General features: G+C 37.1%; 1 protein-coding gene across 1 annotated transcript; it reads left to right on the forward strand.

The window, feature by feature from the left end:
- The first annotated feature begins 165 nt into the window (after window positions 1-165).
- LOC150083667 (coiled-coil domain-containing protein 86) lies at window positions 166-14,530 on the forward strand. Its single transcript, XM_090378557.1, has 2 exons — window positions 166-238; window positions 14,176-14,530. Coding segments are annotated over exons 1-2 (357 nt in total). The 5' UTR covers window positions 166-236.
- The last annotated feature ends 8,342 nt before the right edge of the window (window positions 14,531-22,872 follow it).

Genomic DNA, 22,872 nt, shown 5'->3' on the forward strand with positions numbered 1-22,872 from the left:
CTGGCCACCGCCAGTGGTATATTTAATTTTCCCTTTTGCTATAAACATTTGTTTTTAATTTCGGAACGGAATTAAATTTTGAATTTCTTGGACGGAATTTTTGAATTATAAGTTTTAATTTTGAAATAATATTGTAGGTGGCGCTGCTATGTTAAAATTGTTTGACTTCACATGTGTGCTTTCGTAAATGGTATCTATTATAATAATTCTAGCTTCTTATTATCCAGGAATAAATTATGTAAGTGTTATTTGATTATCTCATATGCGTAATCTAATATCCGATAATTTTATAATGGCTCTCTTATAGTAGGAAATAAATAATAATTAAAAGTAGGAAAAGTGTCCCGAATCAGATTAATCCCATCAAATTATTGACTAAACATTACACCAGTCTGTAAAATAAAACAATATGTAAGATAAGGATATTGAATAAGAGTGTAATAAGTACAATAAAAGCATTCAAAGTGAGCCTTTAGGCCAATAGAGCAAATGGCCTAAAGGCTCACAAAAGATAAGAGTTTAGCATAAGGATTTAGAATAAGTGTTCAGAATAAAAGTATTCTCAGTGAGCGATGAGGCCAAAAGAACCGATAAAGGCTAAGATAGCTTGAGTTGGTTTAATGTGTTATACCCTATAAATAAACAAATAGTTAATAATAAAAGTAAAATAATGATGACGAGGCAAATTATCGATAATAGGTACATTAATTGATACAACCATTAGCTTTATATATTGTAAAGATTGATGGAAAAGGAAATTGGTAACTGATAGACAGAAAGGATCTAACAACCATAATAGTATAATAAGTAAATAAAGGTAGTAGGGAAAAGAGAAGTAAATAAAAGTTGTAGAGATATGAGAAGTAAGTAAAAAGTGAGAAAGAAGGGTAGAATAAAAAAAAATTAATACATATATAAAGAAATAAGTCAATATTATTATACAAAATATATACATGATTATATTGTAGTGTATTGTAAAATCCTGGTGTCGTTTTCAAGTTGGGAATAATTCACATATACCTTTGAAGAGTTGAAAGATGAAATTATATCTACTGTTTCCTTTTTTCAGAGGGTATCTCTGAAAACACACTGGCTGCAGGTCTGATAAATTGCATTTATGTCTGTGAATGATCTTGAATGCATGGGGATCACATTAAATATTTTTTGGCTTTAATAAGAAACTCATGTCCAATGTGTTTAATGATGCCAAACTCTCCAATGCAATGCCCGAAACAATTCAAAACTATTGTATCTTTTCTTGATGATTCTGCAGATATTAAAGATATAAAGTATGGGCAGTTACAAAACAGAGGTGAGTTTGTTCTTGCACAGATTGTACCTTTTCATTGGGACTTGGAAGAAATAGGAGGAATACAAGGTTTACTTAGGATTCTAACAACACTAATACAGTGACAACTGTGAGGCCACTGGATTGAGGGAAAGTAATGGTAATTCTCTCTCCAACCAAGCAGTGTTGGAGAGAGAATTCTTAAAACTATCCAAATGGATACTTCTTGTAGAGAGCATGACATTTTTAAATTACATTTTTATACCTTATAAATGCTTGATATAGGTTTAATTTCAAACTGAACAGAAAAATGAACCAGTACACTACACCAAAGAGTGGTGTAGTGGACTGCATTTAAAGTTACTGTTTTAGACATTTTGTTGTAAAAAAAATTACAACCATTATGTACAGTGTTATTTCACTGGTGGATTTTATCATGTTAGCTTTCCCGGACTTAATGTTCTCTAAAAACAGCTATTGAAGAAAATTTCAGTATTGAACATCCACAGTCTACCTGTAGCACTCAAGAATGTGGAAAATGTACAGTTCGTTCAATATGCCTAGCACAAAATCATATGACAACCACCAGTGCTCATATTTTGTCAGAATGTGCTAAACACCAATCCTTTTGATAAATTTACCTTTTAATTTACCTGTAAAGGGTGGGGGAAGAGCGTTACCTTTGGGGGAACATTCAATACATTATTTAGCTTGACTATAAATATTATTGGTATAGAAAAAAAATTGTAGTTTTATCATACTCAAATGAATTTTTGTATCTTATTTGCACAAGTTCAGTCCAATACAGTGAAGTACAGAAGAGATTTAAAGTAGCCAGCTGAAAGGAAAATGTGATGTTACAAAATTGGAGCATCAGGCCTTCAAATTTTTTACAAAAGGAAATGGACCAAAAGTTACTCATGTATGATGAATGCTGTGTGGTGATGCTGCCCCTTCTGGATATTGGGTAAAATTTTTGTCTAAACAGTTTAACCCATAACCAGATCCACCAGTGGTTTTCTTTTCTTCACACATGCATCTTGCTTAATGGTGTAACCTATTTATAACCTTAAATTAAATTAGCAAGAAATAATGCAGACTTGCTCACTTTTTGATGCTACCTTTATTTTAAAAAAAAAACTTTTATGAACACAACTATGAAATTCATTTTTTTATATTAAAAACAGTTTTAATTATTTTTTGAAAGTAAAACACCTCTGCAGTGCTTTAGACATTTTTTTTTAATCGTACCTTATTTGAATATGATCTGCCTTATTATGTTTGACTGATAGGAGGCAAAATGTCAATCAAAAAACCTGTGCGCTTCGACAAACATAAACTAGCCAGATTCCATGATAATAAAGCAAGATGAGCATAATGACTGGATATGCTGCATTAAAGCATAAAGAGCATGCACTTTAAAAATTGGGTGCAAGAGTGAGATATACACTGATTTTAAATTTGTTTTTCAGCACTGCATATTATTGAGAATGGGCTTAAACTGGTTTTGCATGATAGTTAACAAAGATTTCTGAAATTTCCAGTTGCAGAATCAAAGAAAACATTTTCATCAAAATGTATTGAGGGTGTCAGCTGCGTGGACTGAGTAGACAAAAAGCATGACATTGCTCTTTACACAGGCTCTTGAAGACCCTGCATGCTGGCTCAGGGTTAAATGGGGTCAAGAATCCAAATATGATCCCTGCTTGGATTGACCAATGGCAGTTGCAACTCCAGAAATGTTCCAAAAAATCAGAAACTTGGTTGTGTAAATAGACATTAAATGCTTTGTTATATCAAAGTTCAGTTCTTCCTAGGTGCCAAGAATGCTCCCACACTTCAGAAACAGCGGGGCTCAAATTTGTGAGGAAATTTTGCATGATGCAGATCCACAAGGATTTCTTTCAAGAATTTTCTTTTTTCATAGATTTCTGGAAGTTGTAAATGGCTTTTTCATAGATCAGAACAATGACTTCTGTTTTTCAGGTATTAGCAAAGGCAAGAAAGCAAGCTTATACTGCATCAGCCAGAAAAAAAAAAAAACTTCCCATTTCACCCATCCATTTACTCCAAATGTTTGTCTAGTTCTGCCTAGAATTTATTTAAACTGTCAACTTCTACAGTGACAGGGGCAAGGAGAAGAATCCCATCAGCATTGATCATTAGACACAGTAATTTGCAAAACTTTAGCCTTTCTTCATAAGATCAACCCTTTGTTCCATTCACTAATCTTGTTGCCCTTCTGTACTCATATTTACCCTTTGCCCTGAAAATAGAGATGTATTGAACTCAAGGTGATATTGGTATTAATGATGGCAAATGATGCAAGGAAGTAAACTTATACATCAACAAAAAAAAAAAAAAAAAAAATATATATATATAAACACCGATGAGCGAGTCGTTATATAAATTGAAACAACTGCGGGTGAACTACAGCACATGCGCGTCGGGACACGGTATAAAAAACACCTGATACTGAGCCCCATTAATCAGTGTTACTCTTGTTCTTCAGATGGGAAAGGCAGCAAACTTAAGCGAGTTTGACAAAGGCCAAATTGTAATGGCTAGACAACTGGGTCAGAGCATATCCAAAACGGCATGGCTGGTGGGGTGTTCACGGTCGGTACCTACTGAAAGTGGTCCAAGGAGGGGGAACCCACAAACCTTCGGCAAGGTGTTGGACTACCACGGCTCATCAATGCTCGAGGTGTGAAGGCTCTCCTGGATGGTACGTGGCAACAGAAGGGTGACTGTGGTGCAACTCGCCAGTAATTGGAATGCTGGTGACGGGAGTAATGTGTCACAACACACAGTACATTGAACCCTGCTGAAAATGGGACTGTTTAGCCGCAGGCCACTCCAAGTGCCCATACTAACCATAGTTCACCAGCTACAGTGCCTACAATGGGCACACGAGCATCGAAACTGGACCTTGAGTGATTGGAAGAAGGTCATCTGGTCTGATGAATCACATTTCCTATTGCACTGTGTGTGTATATATGGCTGGGTACACATACATCATTTACTTGGGGAAGTTATTGCTCCTGGATGCACCATAGGTTGAAAACAAGCCGGTTGCGGCAGTGTCATGCTTTGGGTGATCTTCTGCTGTGATATCCTGGTTCCAGTCATCCATGTGCTAGGCAAACAGGCACATGGATGACTCAGGCAGTCTACCACCTACCTAAACATCATTGCTGACCATGTACACCCTTTCATGGCAACGGCCTTCCCCTCTGGTGGTGCCGTCTTTCAGCAGGATAATGCGCCATGCCACACTGCCCGGGTTGTTCAAGACTAGTTCAAGACTAGTTCGCGGAACATGAGGAAGACTTCCAGGTATTACCCTGGCCTCCAAATACCCCAGACATCGAGCATCTGTGGTTTGTGTTGGAACAGCAACTCCGTTCTGCACCATCTTAACCACTGACCTTACAGGAGTTAAAGGATTTGCTGGTTATGTGTTAATACCAGATACCACAAGACACATTTTTAGAAATCTTGTAGCATCCATGCCTTGCCAAGTAAGAGCTGTTTTGGCTGCACATGGAGGATCAACATCATACTAGGTAGGTGATCATAATGTTTTGGCTCATTGGTGTATACACACACGGTGTGTATATTTTTTGCCAAAAATTCAAAATTTTTTTTAAAAAAGTAGGCTATGTTGTTTCTTTATTACCAAGACAGATAACCTTTTTTGAGTACCTTTTGTAATGCTAAGAGGAAGGCCTGGGGTAAAGGATGATCATTTGATATAAAAAAACTATCAAGTCAGATGAGGAAATTTTATGCCAAATCAAAAATTGAGAAATGTGATGTGTGTTAACTACCGGTATACATGGTAAGAAGGCAATTGATATTTGGAAATCACATCAACATTTATTTGAAATGAATGGCAGTAATATGAGGTATGATCGAAACATTTGGAGACTAAACTTTTTGGGAAAATGATAAAGCTTACTGGCTATTCATCCAAATAGCTATTAAATATCCTTCAAATTTAGGGTGTCCATTTTGGAAGAACACAAAACCGGGACACTTATCTTATGGCGTTGTTATTGGGGGGACTAATCTTCCCCCCCCCCATTTAAAAAAATGTGCGATAATGTAAAAAAAAGGTGTAAAATTTTGTTTTTAATAAGACTTTTTTTTTTCCCATTTTTATTTTCAAAATGTAAAATTGACAAAAACAGAATACAGTTCTTAAATTTGAACAACAAAATTTATGCAATAAATATGAAAACTATTTTTTATTAATATATTTAGCAACTCTTCACGGCATTTAACAAAGATTTGTTACTTTTAATTTTATTCTTTTTAAAATCTGTTCATTTTAAGTCCCTCAAATTAAAAATACAGGTAATAATTGCATTAACTGTACTTATCTCTAACCTATTACACTCACCAGTCCATTGTATTTCCATTAAAGAAAATATTCGCTCGCAGCTGGCATTGTGACCTGGAATTGCAAATATATATGAACATAATCTAATAAACTCGCTCTTTTATTCAAGGTATTCTATTTTTTTAAGTAATATTGTCCATATTTATTTGCAATTCCAGGTCACAACGCCAGCTGTGTTGTGACCTGGAATTGGAATTAAACCTTCAAAAATTTTTAAAATGCATTCAATGGCAGGAAATAATGACAACCAGTGAGTTTTAGAGTGAGAGATTAATTTTTATACTCTATATGAACGGTAGCACAAAATTCCTTGACACGTTCCGTTCAAACAGTATAAGTGTGAAAGTAAGAAAATATTTTTATAACTACCAATTCCACGTCAACGTGGTCTTCCTGCTCCCGATTGAGCAGAATTATGAAATATGTGCACTACACATCCGACATCTTTGATATTGGAATTAACTAAATTTTGGAGTCGAGAAAATACGTTGCATTGGCCTCTTCTGTTGAACCCTCCAAAATTAACATTTGTATTATTATTAGCCATATGGTGCAAGGAAGCCTGAGGTTTATGCTGCACCAGCCAAAAAAAAAAAAAAAAAAAAAAATAACCCTGTGAGAGAGAGTATTGTCAGCTCCGAATGCAATACACTTTTCTATGGGGATATTATTTTCCTTCAGAGAAGTAAGGATGTAGTTGGCGATAGTTTCTGCTGTCTCATTGGATAAACAATTCATTTTTAGAAGCTTAACTCTTAACGTATACCATTTTTCTTGTTGAAATAATGCAATAACAATGGAAATATTTCTCTGATTTATGGTTGCTTGCATCGACGGAAATTCCAAAGAATTCAGTACTACTGGCATCTTTTAAAACTTCGTTAAGTGAATAAGGAGCCAGTATATTCTTTATTAGTGCAATTGTTTTCATTCGTGCACTAGAAAAATTGTGTGATTTTTGAGTCATCAAAAAGTTGACCGAAAAGGCTTGAGGAGCAATCAGCACTTCTAAACGACTGATGATGTTTAATTAAATGATACGCTATCGTAAGTTCAGTGATGGCAATCTTGTCATGTTCATTTAAATTTTCTTTGACAAAGAAGTGTTCCAATTTAGATGATGATGCAGTTGCTTGAAATTTCATTGCATGTTTTTTCGAATAAACGTGATCTTTGATATCACATCTCCCACCGTGACTTATGTTGATAAAACATGAGCACATTCAGCCTCATTTTCGTGTCTTCCCTTTTTTATAAAACTCCATTCTTTTTGGAAGTCCTCTTTGAAAACACATTTACGTTTAGGCATTTTTTTTTTTTTTATTATGCAGCTTAAACTAATTTAAAAAACTTACACAAAAACTTGCTTTTCTTTATCTATAAACTGATTGAGCCACGTGCACTGAAAATAAAGGAAGAAAACAAATCACTGAACTTAAACTAAAAGTCGCGTGAAATGAAACTGAACACGTAATGTCGCACGTGCATACATGAGAAATGAAGGCCTGCCAATCAATGCTAGACACCACCTCCTCGATTATATGGATTAAGTTTTTTGAGCATTATAAAGTTTATAGTGAGGTGGCCGCAGACGGGCGGTGAACAGGCAACGTACAGACTGTAACTGACAACACGATTGAAGACAATGCTCCGAACTCTGCTACTAATTTTTTATTGTGCACAAATAAATTTGTGCAAAATTGTTTGTGATAAGAAACCGGGACATTTAAGCATCCCAAAAAAAAATTTCGGGACACCAGGACAGTTTCACATAAACCGGGACGAATCCTGGAAAACCGGAACGTATGGACACTATTCAAATTAGTCTTCTTGATACTGAATAGCTTCCACAATTCTATCACTTGTGGAAGTGGAAGCATTCCTGATAGCCTTCTTTTGGAAATGCTAATAGTTCCTGTGTTGTGGTCTGAATACTTCAGTGGAAGCACCAAGTATGCAGGAGCATTATTGTAATGCTAGCACCATGCAATCAATGCAGACCTATTTTAGTGTTTCTGGTTCACTGTTTGACTATGTGGGACAAATTCATAATGACCAATGCCCTGTGAATCGTATATTACAATAAGCATGATCATCGTGTTTGATTGAGGTTATATCTTTTTTTTTTTTTTTTTGCCTTGTTGGAGTCTTCCATTGAGAGGACCAGGCCGCTGTGCCTGGGTCATAGCTACACACACACACACCCACATTTCATCACTAGTAATGATGGCAGAAACAAAGTGTGGGTCAGCAGCAGTATGTTAGCAAAGATCTCACTTGTGAGAACTTGCCCCTTTCTGTGATCATCAGTTAGGATACGAGGTGCAGACTCAGCTGAAGCATAGGAATAGCAGGGAATAACTTTGATATTATATATTTGGATCTTAGAAAGGCTTTTGATACTGTTGCACATGGAAGACTGCTGCACAAATTGGAGAAGTGTGGCATTGGAGGCAAATTGCTGCTATGGATAAAGGGATGGTTGAGTGGCAGAAGACAGAGAGTGGTAATCAATGGACACTGCTCAACGTGGACTAATGTTATTAGTGGAGTTCCTCAGGGTTCAGTGTTGGGTCCATTGTTGTTTTCTGTATTTATAAATGATATTGATGATGGTGTATCAGGCTTAATGTCCAAGTTTGCAGACGATACCAAGGTTGGCAGGGTTGTTAAGGACACTACTGATACTATGCTGCTGCAACAGGATCTGGAAAGGTTGAGCAGATGGGCTGAGAGGTGGCAAATGAAGTTTAACATTGACAAATGTAAAGTACTACATATGGGAAACTGTAACCCCAGATCAACGTATCAACTCTGTGGTACTACGCTGACAGTGGTAGAGAATGAAAAGGACCTGGGGGTAATTGTGCAGGCAGATATGAAGTTCTCTGAGCAGTGCAGACGAGCTGCAAGAGTAGCTCATGGTGTCTTGTCAATGATATACAGGAATTTTTCTAGCAGGGATAAGGATGTGATTATTCCCTTGTATAAGGCATTGGTCAGGCCACACCTTGAGTACTGTATACAGGTCTGGAGGCCTCATTTCAAGAAGGATGTAGAGCTGCTCGAACGAGTACAGAGAAGGGCAACAAGATTAGTGAATGGAACAAAGGGTTGCTCTTACGAAGAAAGGCTTAAGTTTTGCAAATTACAGAGCCTGGAGACTAGGCATCGGCGAGGTGATCTGATAGAGGTGTATAAGGCTTTGAATGGCTTGAGCATGCTCAATGCCGATGGGATTCTTCCTCTTGCTCAGAATAATCACCTGAGAGGGCATAAATTCAAATTGAGGAAGGACGGATGTCGGATAGATGTGCGGAAATTTGCCTTTAGCCAGCGGGCAGTTGGTTTGTGGAATAGACTCCCATCGCTTGTTGTTGAAGTTGATAGCCTAAATAAATTTAAGGCTCAGCTGGACAGGTATTTCGAACGAACAGAGGGGTGAAATGGGATTAGTGGTTGTTTTTTTTTTTTTTTTTTTTTTTTGGCTGATGCTGAATAAGCTTGCTTTCTTGCATCATATGCCTCTACTAATGCTAATAGCACATTCTCAAACCCTGTGTTAAAATTGATTGATATTATGTCCCATAAGAAATACCAGTTTCATTAGCTATCATTGGTTTTTTGAGATATAGTGTCTGCACCTCGCATAATAACTGTACTCCCAGGGAGTAGATTTTAAGAAAGATTTGTCAAGCCATCCAACAATTTTATTAAAATTGGACAACTAGAAATCCAACAATTATTATTATTATTTTTTTTTCATACCTATCACGTAGATCATTGGTTCCCAACCTTTTTTGACTCACAAACCCCTTTCAACATAATACAGTATTTTTAATGCGAACCCCTAAGCCTATATTCTCTGAAATCATATAATTTTTCTGAATTTTTATTATAAAATATTTCCAGTACTATGTTTTTATAAGCAACATTACGTAATAATAAAAATTATTATTAAGTATTATTTATAATTTGTAAACAGTTATTATTCAGTCCAAACTAGATTTCAAACAGGCTAAGAGTAGAAAACTTGCTTCTTGTCCAAATGGTAGCCAAGCATTCTGGTCTCTTGCCAAAGCTATTGGCCACAATTTTTGCCCATCGCTCTTCCCGCCTCTGTCAAAACCAGATGGTTCTGTTACCACATCAGCCAGAGATAAAGCTAACTTGCTAACATCCTATTTTTCTTATAACTCATGCATTGATGAACTTGGTAAATCACCTCAAACCATTCCATTCAATGCTTCCTGTGGTCCTCCGTCAAAAGGATGTCAGAAGGATTTTGATGAATCTGATGCTAAGAAAGTTCCAGGTCCTGATGGTATTTCTCCACTTGTGCCCCTTTGTGTCAACTTTTTTCACTTTCTTATTCCAAATGTGTTTTTCTTTCTTGGAAATCTCATATCTAGCCAGTTCCTAAAAAGGGTGACAAATCCCTTCCATCTAATTATCGTCCCATTGCGATTACTTCTACTCTTTCCAAAGTAATGGAGAAAACTACTTGGAAATCTTTCATTTGATCAACGATTGTCAGTATAGATTCTATCAGTGTCTTTCCACTGGTGATATTCTGGCTTTTGTTACCTATCTATGAAAAAATTCAATGGAAAAGTTTTTGGTGAAACTGAAGCCATTGCTCTTGACATTTCAAAGGCTTTTGATAGTGTTTGGCATAAAGGTCTTCTAAATAAGCTTTCATCCTATGGTTTGCCACTGTTCTTTGTAATTGGGTATCCAGTTTTCTCACTGACTGCTCACTGTGGGTGATGGCAGATAGCTCTCCGTCCTCTAACTTCTCCACTAATGCTGGTGTTCTCCAACATTCAGTTCTTTCTCCCACTCTTTTCCCCTTGTATATTAATGACCTTCTTCCATTGACTGGAAATCCTATCCACACTTTTTCTGACGATAGCACATTGCATTCCACCTTCCAGTTTGGGAAACCTTGCCCTGCTCGCACAGCTTCAACTTCTCGAGTATCCACTGCCAAATCCTTGAATGCTGATCTCCAGGTAATTCTCCAGTGGGGCAACGATAACTTAATTTCAATCCTTCTAAAACTCAGTCCTGTCTTATATCTTGCAAAAAAAGGATTCTTCTGCTCCTATGCTTATCTTTGATGATGCTCTGATTTCTAAGCAAGATCTTGGACATTACCCTGACTTCTAATCTCTTTTGGCATAAAGCACATTACAAGTATTGCTTTCTCTGCATCTAAAAAGCTGGGTTTTCTCTTTTGCTGTCGGAGTTACTTTTCTTCCAAACTCTGTTGACTCTGTAGAAATCGCAAATGTTGCCTACCATAGAATATTGTGTTCACACCTAGGGCAGTACCCCCAAAACCTCTCTCAGGCTTCTAAATTCCATTCAAAAGAGGGCAGTTAGGTTAATTAATGTCTCATCTCTTACAGAGTCTCTCCACTATCTGTCTTATAGACTGTGTTTCTGCTGCATGCCTTTTCTATAGATACTTGCATGGGCACTGTTCTTCTGAATTGGCTTCTATAATTCCCGCTTTCTCTTTCAAAGCAGTCCAAATGCGTGCCGCAATCAGTCAATATCCTTTTACTGTCCAAGTTCGAACTCACAGAACCGACTTTTCTTCTTCCTCATTTATTCATTCAACTTCTGTTTTCTGGAACAATCTTCCTTCATATGTATTTCCCGAAAATTACAATCTACAGAAGTTCAAGTCTAATGTCAACAAGTATCTTCTTTCATCTTTTCAACGTTCAACCCATGCACAGTATTAAGTACTATAGGTTCTAAAAAAAAAGTACCTATACATAACAATGATTCTTGAGAATGAAAAATAAATTTAGTATGGAAAACATTTAACATGATATACTGTAAGATAGTAAACTAATGATAAGGAATTGTGGAAGATGTGGTTTATTTTTTTCACAATTCTTTATTTTTTATTTAATTTTATTTTACTTTATTGTTTATTATTAGTTATATTTTGTAGTTTACAATAATATACCTATGTAAATCTAGGCAGATGCCATTACAGAATTTTTAGTTCTAACCCCTGGGGGTTCATAAATCGCCTGTTGGGAACCGCTGACATAGACCATTCATATACTGTATATTGTAGCTGAAACACTAGATATGTATTGTTCATTGTCATGTGCTGATTGGAGGAATGAATTGGCAATATTATGGATGTACTCTCTTTTTGAAATGTTCTTCATTTGTGCATGTGAAGTGGTAGTTTTTTGACAAGCCCCTTATTTTTGTTGTCAGATAACTGAATATATGAATCACAAATTATTGCTGTTTACTTATTATATCAATCAGCAGAATTGTGAAATATGTGTCATCTTTCAGTTGCTATTAAAATCCATGAGAAAATAAATAAAGTGCATTACAAAACTGTTAATATTGCACATGTTGCATCTTGATTTTTATTGAAAATAGAGGAGAAAATAAGTAAATTATTACAAAATGTTGGGTGAATATTATGTTGTGAGTTGTGCAACATAATATTCACTTTGAAACAATTACTTGTGTATATTATTAGCTAATTATGAGTTATTTGGTAAGAAGATGATTAGTTATTTACCTTTCACTTCTTTTAATCACAGAAAAAGAAAAAGATTTAATTATAAAAATGAAATGTGCCTGAAATACAATGCACAGCATGCATTACCAAGCTTGTTGAAGGGTAGCAGAGTGAAGATCATCTTCTCCAAAAGCTGTTTTTAGCATTTTGTGGGTTTCTGTTGTCTTTTCCATAATTAGAAACAAAATTTAATGCAAATTTGCTGCTTACTAAAATCAGTTCATTTTAAGTAATTTTTAAGTAATTTTAATATGTGATGAAAAGGTATATTCAACACCCTATATTCAATGCAAACTAACTTAGACTGACTGCAGATCAATAGGTTATTCATGCTAACACATGAATAACCTATTGATCTACAGATAGATTTTGTGGAACCTGTAGATTTCCAAAACTTTATCTGCAGATATACTAGGCTACCTGCTCCTTTCTGGTGCAGCACACTGCCAGTTCTTGAAACCGTTTCAGCCATTGCCTCATTGATTGTTGTATAGGTGGATCTTTCTGGAATTCCTTTTGAAAATGATTCATGGCAGTTATTGGAGATTTGGTATACCACAGCCAGCATGCCCATTGCTTCTCCTGCACTGTTGCCATTTTTATGCTGTACCATCACAATCCATGCTGAGTTCAAGGCTGCCAACTGCATGGGAAAAAACTCAAGTTTCTTTGATAACTGCAGTAAATCATTTTAAGATACCCATTACAATAAAAATTTAATCGAGCTTCATAATCAGGCGAATTTATACCACACTTTGTACTTTCCACTAGATCGCTGTATTGGAGTTCAAAAATAATTTTTTATTTCTTAAACAGCAATATTCAGCTTTCTGAAGCCTAAAGAATTGAAGTTAGTGTTTGTTTATTATTATGTGTTATTTCCAAATTTTATTATAAAAAGTATTAGTTTATATTAAAGACTCTAGTAAATATAGGGCAGAAGCCTCATGTTACAAGAGTTATAGAACATTATTGTACAAGTGAGCATAGCCTCATTTTTCATGTAGTAACAAGCAAACCTAGGTTTGCCATTTAGCACATTGATCCATTATTGTGGAGAAATTTTGCACAAGTTGCCTTGGTATTGCACTGCTCTAATGGAAGATTTTAGTGCGACTTATTTAAAGTGTATACCATTTCGACTCTAAGTGCCTATCGACCCACAAATGAGACCTCAAGCAGGGTCAAAATGATTGGCCTGGTTAGTGGCACACATTTTAAACGAACAGCAGTGTACTTCTCCATTGGAGCAATACTTTTTCCTTAGAGTAGTGCAATACTAGGGCAAGTACATCCAAAATTGCTTAGAGTAGTGCAATATTAGGGCAAGTACATCCAAAATTTTCGGCGCCTCTGTAGCTAGGTGGGCAGGAGCAGAAGTGCGTAGCACATGCTTCTTGATCAGACCGGGGTTCGAGCCCATGACCACCAAATACGGAGGATGCGGAAAGGTCAGGAAATGACCACCGCATATCCCCAGAGCAATATGGCCTTAGTTGCTAATGCTCCTAAAAACCAAATAACAACATCCAAAATTTGAGATCAGTAAACTAGTAGCAAACCTAATTTGTTCACTGCTACATATAGAATGAGGTTATATGCTTACATGTACAATGTTTTGTTTTTTAATTAAAGAATGATAATTAAATTGTCCATTAGAAATCAGCCTTTTGCTTTAAACTTGTTGTTGGTTAATTTCAGAATGATTTATGAAAAAATATTTTGTACTGAATTATATTTGGAATTTAAAATTTAGCTACTTTTAATTTCTAGAGTAGCTGCTTTTTTTTTTTTTCAAGAAATTTATTAATATTTCGCAGAATTCTCGATAGGAGTTTTGTAGATTATGGACTATTTGTTTAAGTACCTGCTTTGATGTTTTAAGTTCCTGTTTATTCTTATTTGAAATAGGATGTCTTTAGAAACTACTCCAGTCATAAGAGGTAAGCCAAAATCTGGTCGAGTGTGGAAGGGTGTGAAAAAGACATTTTCAAGCATGAAACAAGATAAGCAACTAAAATCCTCATGGCAGCAAAAAACAAAACAGCGTACAGAAAGAAAACTTTTGCTTTCTATGCAAGCAGAATTAAAGGCTGCAAAGGAAAAGGAAATTGCAGAACGCAAAGAAAGGAGGAGAGCAGCACTAAAGCGCAAAGAAGAAAATGAACAGAAAGCGGAAGTCGTTCAAATCATCAGGAATAATGCCAAGATAAAAAGAATGTCTAAAAAACAACTGCGACATATTCGTAAAGCAGACACGAATTAATTATTATATTCTATTGTAAAAAGTTTTCCGAATAAATTTTTATATACAGCAAAGGTGTTTGTTGAAGCCTGTATAGGTATGTTTATTTAAAATCAGTTGTTCATGTTTATTAACCATTGTATAATGTGAAGCAGCAATCCATAACCAATGAGTTGGAGTGGAATTATGTGCTAATTTAGAGACAGGATAAAAAGTACTGCATATTTTTTGTACTGCACTAATTGTGGCTTTCCTCCCCCCCATCTGGTATGATACAGATATTCTTATGTCACTCTGCAGAAGACTGATATATAGGCATTTATCAATATTCATACTGATAAATCTCCATATACGTTCAAAAAAAAAATTCTTCCATACAAATATTATCCACTCTTTAAATGTTAATATAAACTACTAGTTTCCAACACAAACTCTGTTTCACACACTTTACAACCACAATTAGAATAATTTATTATTCAGTATCAATACATTACAACACCTTTACAGAAGTGTTCTTCACTTGCTGACTGGACTAAAGAAAAGAAAAGAAAACAAAATATAATTCCCAAAAGAGACCTATGATGTTATGCATCATGGTCATCCTTCAAATTGAAAAATAACAAGAACAGGAGACATTAGCAGTAGCAAATGATGCAAGAAAGCAAGCTTATACAGCATCAGGCAAAAAAAACCCACCTCATTTCACCTATTCATTTCCTCCAATAGTTTATTTCTTTCTTGAATTTATTTAAACTATCAACTTCCACAACTAGAGATGGAAGTTTGTTCTAGCAATTGACCACCCGCTGGCTAAAGGCAAACTTCCGCACATACAGCAACTGTCCTTCCTCAATTTGAATTTGTATTCACTCAAGTGTAGTCTGAGCAAGAGAAATCTCATCAGCATTCAGCTTTCTCAATCCATTCAAAGGCTTAACACCTCAATCTGATCACTTCACAGGTGCCTAGTCTCCAGATGCTGCAATTTGTAGAACTGAAGCCTTTCTTGGTAAGAGAACCCCTTTGTTCTGATGAACAATCTCATTGCCTTTCTCCATACTCATTCCAGCAGCTCCACATCTTCCAAAAATGAGGCCTCCATACCTGTATGCAGTACTCAAGATGTGGTCTGACCATTGCCTAGGATCCAATGGGACAATCACTTGCTTATCTCTGCTAGTAAAATTCTTGTATATCATTGACAAAACCCTATGAGCTGTGCTGTCTGCACTGCTCAGAGAATTTCATATCTGACTGACATGACACACTATGGCCATAGTTGCTGATGCACTTAATAAAACCCCAAACAATCATATCTGACTGCATAATTAGCCCAGGTTTTTTTCATTTTCCATTACACTCAGAGTAGTGGAAAATGAAATTGGTACATTACACTGGATCCTGTGCAGTTTTCTTCTCTGCTATGAGTTGAGCCCTATACCTTGAAGAGTATTTTTTAGGCGGTATGAAAAACTTCTATGATTAATTCCTTGAATGCTTCTGATTTAGAATTTTCAGATGGTAACATCATCAGTTAGTCTCATTGTGTAGAATTTAAAAATTGTCTGAGACCACTGTAGTCACCTTTAAGAAAAGATAACCCCCTCTCTTTATCCTTGATGGTAGTTACATCTTTAAGTAAATCTCAAATGAAAACACTGTGATCACTGCCAGCTAGTGGTTCTTTTATCTGCAGATTCTTGATGCAGGAATAATCACTGGTGATAATCAGATCAATAGTATTACAGCCTCTCTAACATGCTGCTAAAGAAAACATTTATCCAATAAATGTACAAAAAGTCTTGCTAGTCATGAGTAACCAACTCATAAATTCCAGTCAGTTTTTGAAAAGTTAAAATCCCCCATTATAAGACATTGATTTATTGGCCAACTTTATTTCTCTGCACAGCTGTTTGTTACTCAGAGTCATTACGCCTACAATACACTCCTACTCTCATTCTTGCTTTTCCAGTGCTTATGTCACACCAAACTGACCCAACATTGCACTCTCCGTGGATGTTAACTTGATGCACTGCCTTAAATTTTATGCACTTCTTAACTAAGAGCATAACTTCCATCTCCTATTCTGTCTAACCGTTCTCTATACATTATACTCCATAATCAAATGCTGCATCCCTTATATCTGAGTGACACCACATCCCTGAAATCTCAACAGTCTGCATCTGATGGCTTGATCAGCACGTCAAATCCATCAAATTTATATAGCATTGGTGTACATGTAAGTATACATGCACCAGTTCTTACTCGTAGTTACCCTAACACATCTCATGCATTTACTTGTTTCATAACTCTTAGCAGTTCTTGAAATCCCCAGCACCTTGCTTTCAAGGCTGCTGCTCGTTCCAATAGGAGCAGTGCAAGAATCACTTTCATCCTTGCTTGCAGCTATTGTTAATCTATTAGTCTTTGAATTCCCCCCAAGCTAGCAGTTTTCCTACTCACCTAACACTGCCTTGATAGTATCAGCAAATATCCTTGCACCCTTTCTATTTAAGTGTGTCCCATCCCTGTAGAAGCAATCTCTCCTGTTAACAAGCACAGACCACGCTGAGGAAAATTCTACCCCATGAGCCTTGCACAGTCTCTCTGGGACCAAATTGATTGACAAGGCTATCATCATATACTCCAGTCTATCGTGTCTGGGCAGAATTGCAGACACTTTTAAATTTAATAATGCTAACTTGCAATTTTTTTCAATACTGTCCTGTACTTATTGAGTAAGTCTGCACATCTCTTACTCTTAATGTCATTAGTGTCAACATGTACAACTATCATCTTTTGTGCCTTTAAAAGATATCTGTTCTACAATGTCATCAACTTTTGCCATTGGCAGACATACCCTGGTCTTATTCCACCTATCATTTTTGCACAATATATTTCCTTGTTTCTTGGTAATAGTCACCAGAGGCTGAGGGATGATATAAATTATCCATAAACCCAATTTGCTCCAACAGTGTAATGATGTTATATACTTCAACATCAGTAGCACATTTGTGTTGCTAATATGTAACTCCTGTGTGACCACATCATAATAGTTTATCAGGTTGGTTAAGGAAGATTTTCTCTTTATAAAGACCCATTGTGTGATTCAGGATTTCATAACTCTCAAGATGATCCTGTAACAAGAACTTGAAATGGAAACATTCATCAGGATAACAGAACAGATTGTTGTTAACATGTACATGGCATTTCAATGTTGTTTGTCAATACCATATAAGGCATACATGGCATTGTCAATGCATAACAAAACAGAATGGCCTTCAGCATCCAGAATTTCTTCCTTATTTCCCTATGTGAATTGGTGATGTGTTGGCACTTTTCTAATCCAAGGGAATTACCAGAGTCCAATAATGATCATGTTTACTGAATTCAGTTGTCTCTACAAAGATATTCTTTTATCTTACTTCTGAGTAATCCTCCCCCCCCATTTCCTTTTTGTCCCTGATGTCAAATTTATTTGCCACATGATAAAAAATAAAAAGGTTACAAAACATTTACCTTGAACTTACAGCAATAGCATATTAGTAGGTATGCATGAATTACTGATGCATAAGCATTTAGCAAAAGAGCACTTGTGATTCTAGAGGTAACGTAACTATCTCAATTTAATAAAGACACATACACATCAGAGCAACTGAATTTTTGTACGATCACTCCAACTAATAAATATTTTTTGCTCTAGACATCTGAATCAGCACAAAATCCCATTAACTGAATGGTGTTCGTATTTTTTGCTGATGGTAACTCTATGGATCAAATCGGTCCACTAGGATTAGTATTGATGACAAACTCAATAAATATATTGCAGTCTACATGTGAAATTTTTAGATACGGAATTCTGCATTAATCATTGGAAGTTAAATGATTTTATAACAGAAAGGAAGTTAGAAGATTTGCAACTAAAGTAAGTAATGCACTAGACTGGAATCTATCCAGTTATATTAAAAGAAGCAGAAAACAAAGAAGGCAGAGACCTTTAGTATAATAACAAGAGCATCCTTGTATGAGAGGATGTCCCTACAAATTGGAAATGCATTCAGTTCTAAAGAGCCCAAGCCCTGTTACTGTCGATGGACTTGGGCTTAGGCTCTTTAGAAATGACTATATTAGAGCCCTGCCACTGCTGGTTCTTGATATTAAATTCAATTAAAAGCAATATTAGTTAATTTTAGCATTAGTAGAGGCATTTGATGCAAGAAAGCAAGCTTATGCAGCATCAGCCAAAAAAAAAAAAAAAAAAAAAAACCCCCACTTCCACTTCACCCCTCTGTTCGTTCAAAATACCTGTCCAGCTGAGCCTTAAACTTATTTAGGCTATCAACCTCCACCACAAGGGATGGAAGTCTGTTCCACCAACCAACCACCCGCTGGCTAAAGGCGAATTTCCGCACATCTATCCTACATCTGTCTTTCCTCAATTTGAATTTATGCCCCCTCAGGTGATTTTTCTGAGCTAGAGGAAGAATCCCATCATCATTGAGCATGCTTAAACCATTCAAGGCTTTATACACCTCTATCAGATCACCTCGCTGGTGCCTTAGTCTCCAGACACTGTAATTTGCAAAACTTAAGCTTTTCTTCGTAAGAGCACCCCTTTGTTCCATTCACTAATCTTGTTGCCCTTCTCTGTACTCGTTCCAGCAGCTCTACATCCTTCTTGAAATGAGGCCTCCAGACCTGTATACAGTACTCTAGGTGTGGCCTGACCATTGCCTTCTACAATGGAATAATCACCTCCTTATCCCTGCTGGAAAAATTCCTATATATCATTGACAATACACCATGAGCTACTCTTGCAGCCCGTCTGCACTGCTCAAAGAACTTCATATCTGCCTGCACAACCACCCCCAAGTCCCTTTCATTCTCTACCGCTGTCAGTGTAGTACCACAGAGTTGATACGTTGCTCTGGGGTTGCTGTTTCCCATGTGTAGTACTTTACATTTGTCAATGTTAAACTTCATTTGCCACCTCTCAGCCCATCTGCTCAACCTTTCCAGATCCTGTTGCAGCAGCATAGTGTCAGTAGTGTCCCTGACAACCCTGCCAACCTTTGTATCGTCTGCAAACTTGGACATTAAGCTTGATATACCATCATCAATATCATTTATAAATACAGAAAACAATAATGGACCCAACACTGAGCCCCGAGGGACTCCACTAATAACATTAGTCCACGATGAGCAGTGTCCATTGATTACCACTCTCTGTCTTCTCCCCCTCAACCACCCCTTTATCCATAGCAGCAATTTGCCTCCAATGTCACACTGCTCCAATTTGTGTAGCAGTCTTCCATGTGCAACAGTATCAAAAGCCTTTCTAAGATCCAAGTATATAATATCAAAGTTATTCCCTGCATCCAGTTCTTTTGTGACTGCATCATAGTATCCAATCAAGTTGGTCAGGCAAGACTTCCCCTTAACAAAACCATGCTGTGTCTGAGCTATAACTGAAGTCTTGTCTAAATGATCCTGCAGTGCTTCTTTAACCAGTGCCTCCATTAATTTTCCTGGAACGGAAGTTAAGCTCACAGGTCTATAATTACTTGTGTCAGCCTTTGATCCTCCTTTGTGAATTGGGGTCACATTTGCACATTTCCAGTCTATGGGTACCTCCCCTGAGTCCAAGGAAGCTCTCATAATTATGGCTAAGGTTTTGCTTACTTCCTTTGCTGCCTCCTTTAATATAACTGGATAGATCCCATCCACCCCGGGTGCCTTTCTTGTGTTTATCTTCAACAGTTTCTCCTCCACTTTACACCCAGTTATTTCAAGATTCTGTAGCTTACTGCTAGAGTTGAATACACCTCTGGCATTCCCCTTGCTGAATAACTCCTCATGTGTGAATGTCGATGCAAAATATTCATTTAGTTTGTTAGCTACCTGAGCAGGATCATCAACAGTTGACCCATCAATATCAAGTGGACCAATCTGATTCATCCTCTTCCTTCTAGAGTTTACATAAGTAAAGAACTCTTTGCTGTTTTTCTTTGCATCCCTTGCCAAGGATTTCTCGTAATCTGCCTTCGCCTGCCTAACCTCCTTTGTAACTTGGTTGCATATCAACTTGTATCTATCATAGGCTTCTGTGTCGTGTGTTAATTTGTAATTATCCCATGCATTTTTCTTCTCTGCCATATGCCTCATTGGTTCATCTGACATCCATTTTGGCCTAAACCTTGAACAATATTTCTTAGTTGGTATGTAAAGCCTAGTAGCTTCCAAGATAAGTTCTTTGAATGCTTCCCATTTTGAATTTGCTGTTGGTAACATCATCAGTTGGTCCCACTGTATAGAATTTAAATACTGTCTCAGTCCATCGTAGTCGCCTTTACGGAAGCAATAACCCTTCCCTTTACCCTTAATGGTAGTTACCTCTTTGAGTAAATCCCACTTCAGCACACTATGATCACTGCCACCTAGTGGTTCATTTATCTGCAGATTCTTAATGCATGAAGAATCACTGCTGATAATCAAATCAAGAGTATTACTCCCTCTAGTTGCCTCCCGAACATGCTGATGTTGAAAACAATCATCCAATAAATCCACAAAAGCCCTGCTAGTGCGTGAGTAACCAGCCCCCAAATTCCAGTCAATATCTGGGAAATTAAAATCTCCCATTATAAGACTCTCTGATTTACTGGCCCACTATTTCCCTGTACAGTTCCTTATTATACTCATCAGAGTCATTAGGCCTATAGCACACTCCTACTCTCAATTTTGATCTCCCAATGCTTATGTCACACCAAACTGACTCAACACTGCACTGTCCAGCGATGTCGACTGGCTTCACTTCCTTGGTTTTTATGTGTAACGTCATCAGTTGGTTCCACCGTATAGAATTTAAATACTGTCTCAGACTATGGTATTCACCTTTACGAAAGCAAAAACCCTTCCCTTACCCTTGATGGTAGTTACCTCTTGGAGTAAATCCCACTTCAGCACACTGTGATCACTGCCACCTAGTGGTTCCTTTATCTGCATATTCTTGATGCATGAAGAATCACTACTGATAATCAGATCAAGAGTATTACTCCCTCTAGTTGCCTCCTGAACATGCTGCTGTAGAAAACAATCATTCAATAAATCCACAAAAGCCTTGCTAGTGTGTGAGTGACCAACTCACAAATTCCAGTCAATATCCGGGAAATTAAAATCCCCCATTATAAGACACTGGCTCACTATTTCTCTGCACAGTCGCTCATTATACTCATCAGATTGATTAGGCCTATAACACACACTTACTCTCATTTTCCCTTTCCCAGTGCTTATGTCACACCAAACAGACTCAACATTGCATTGTCCACTCACATAAACTGGATGCACTTCCTTAGATTGTGTGTTTCTTAACTAACAGCATAACTCCTTCTCCTCCTTTCCTGTCCACATTGTACTCCCCAAATTCCAGTTCTGCACTGCTTATGTCTGTGTGACACCATGTCTCTGATACCCCAACCATATCTGCCTTTGATGTCTTGACTAGCACTTCAAGCTCATTGAATTTATTAACTATACTCCTAGCATTGGTGTACATGCAAGTATTCATGCACCTGTTTCTACTCATAGTTATCCTAACACAGCCCATGTATTTACTTGTTCCACTATGAATTCCAGCAGTCCTGGAAATTCCCATTTCCTTGCTTTCCAGGCTGCTGCTCAATTGCATTTCAATAGAAGTAGTACAAGAATCACTTTTACCTCTGCCAGCGGCTACTGTTAATCTATTTGTCCGTGTATCCCCCCAAGCTAGCAGTTTTCCGACCCACCTAACTCTGCCTCGATAGCATCGGCAAATATTCTTGCACCCTTTTTATATAAGTGTATCCCATCCCTGTAGAAGCAGTCTCTCCTGTTAACAAGCACAGATCAGACTGAGAAAAATTCTACCCCTTGAGCCTTGCACAATCTTTCCAGGGCCAAATTGATCGACAAGGCTCTCATCATATACTCCCTCCTATCGTGTCTGGGCAGAATTGCAGACACTTTCAAATTCAACCCTAACTCACGGCTTTTTTTTCAGCATTGTCTTGTACTTGTTAAGTAATTCTGCCGGTCTCCTACTCTTAATATCATTAGTGCTAACGTGTACAACAATATCACCCTTTGTTCCCTTAAAGGATGATATCTGCCCTACAATGTCATCAGCCTTTGCCCCTGGCAGACATACCCCGGTATCCTTTTTGCACGATATGTTCCCCATTTCCCTGACAATAGAGTCACCTACAACAACTAGTTCCTTTGGGACCAGTGCATTCTGCCTTGGGAGTTGCCGCTGTGTTGCGTGATGTTCAAGTGCAAGCTCTGGCATTGATGTGGGCAGCTGAGAACTTGATGGGCCCCTCAAT

Source organism: Mastigoproctus giganteus, chromosome 7 (genome assembly GCF_048544385.1).
Source record: "Mastigoproctus giganteus isolate SK-2022 chromosome 7, ASM4854438v1, whole genome shotgun sequence".
NCBI classification, from domain to species: Eukaryota; Metazoa; Arthropoda; class Arachnida; order Uropygi; family Thelyphonidae; genus Mastigoproctus; species Mastigoproctus giganteus.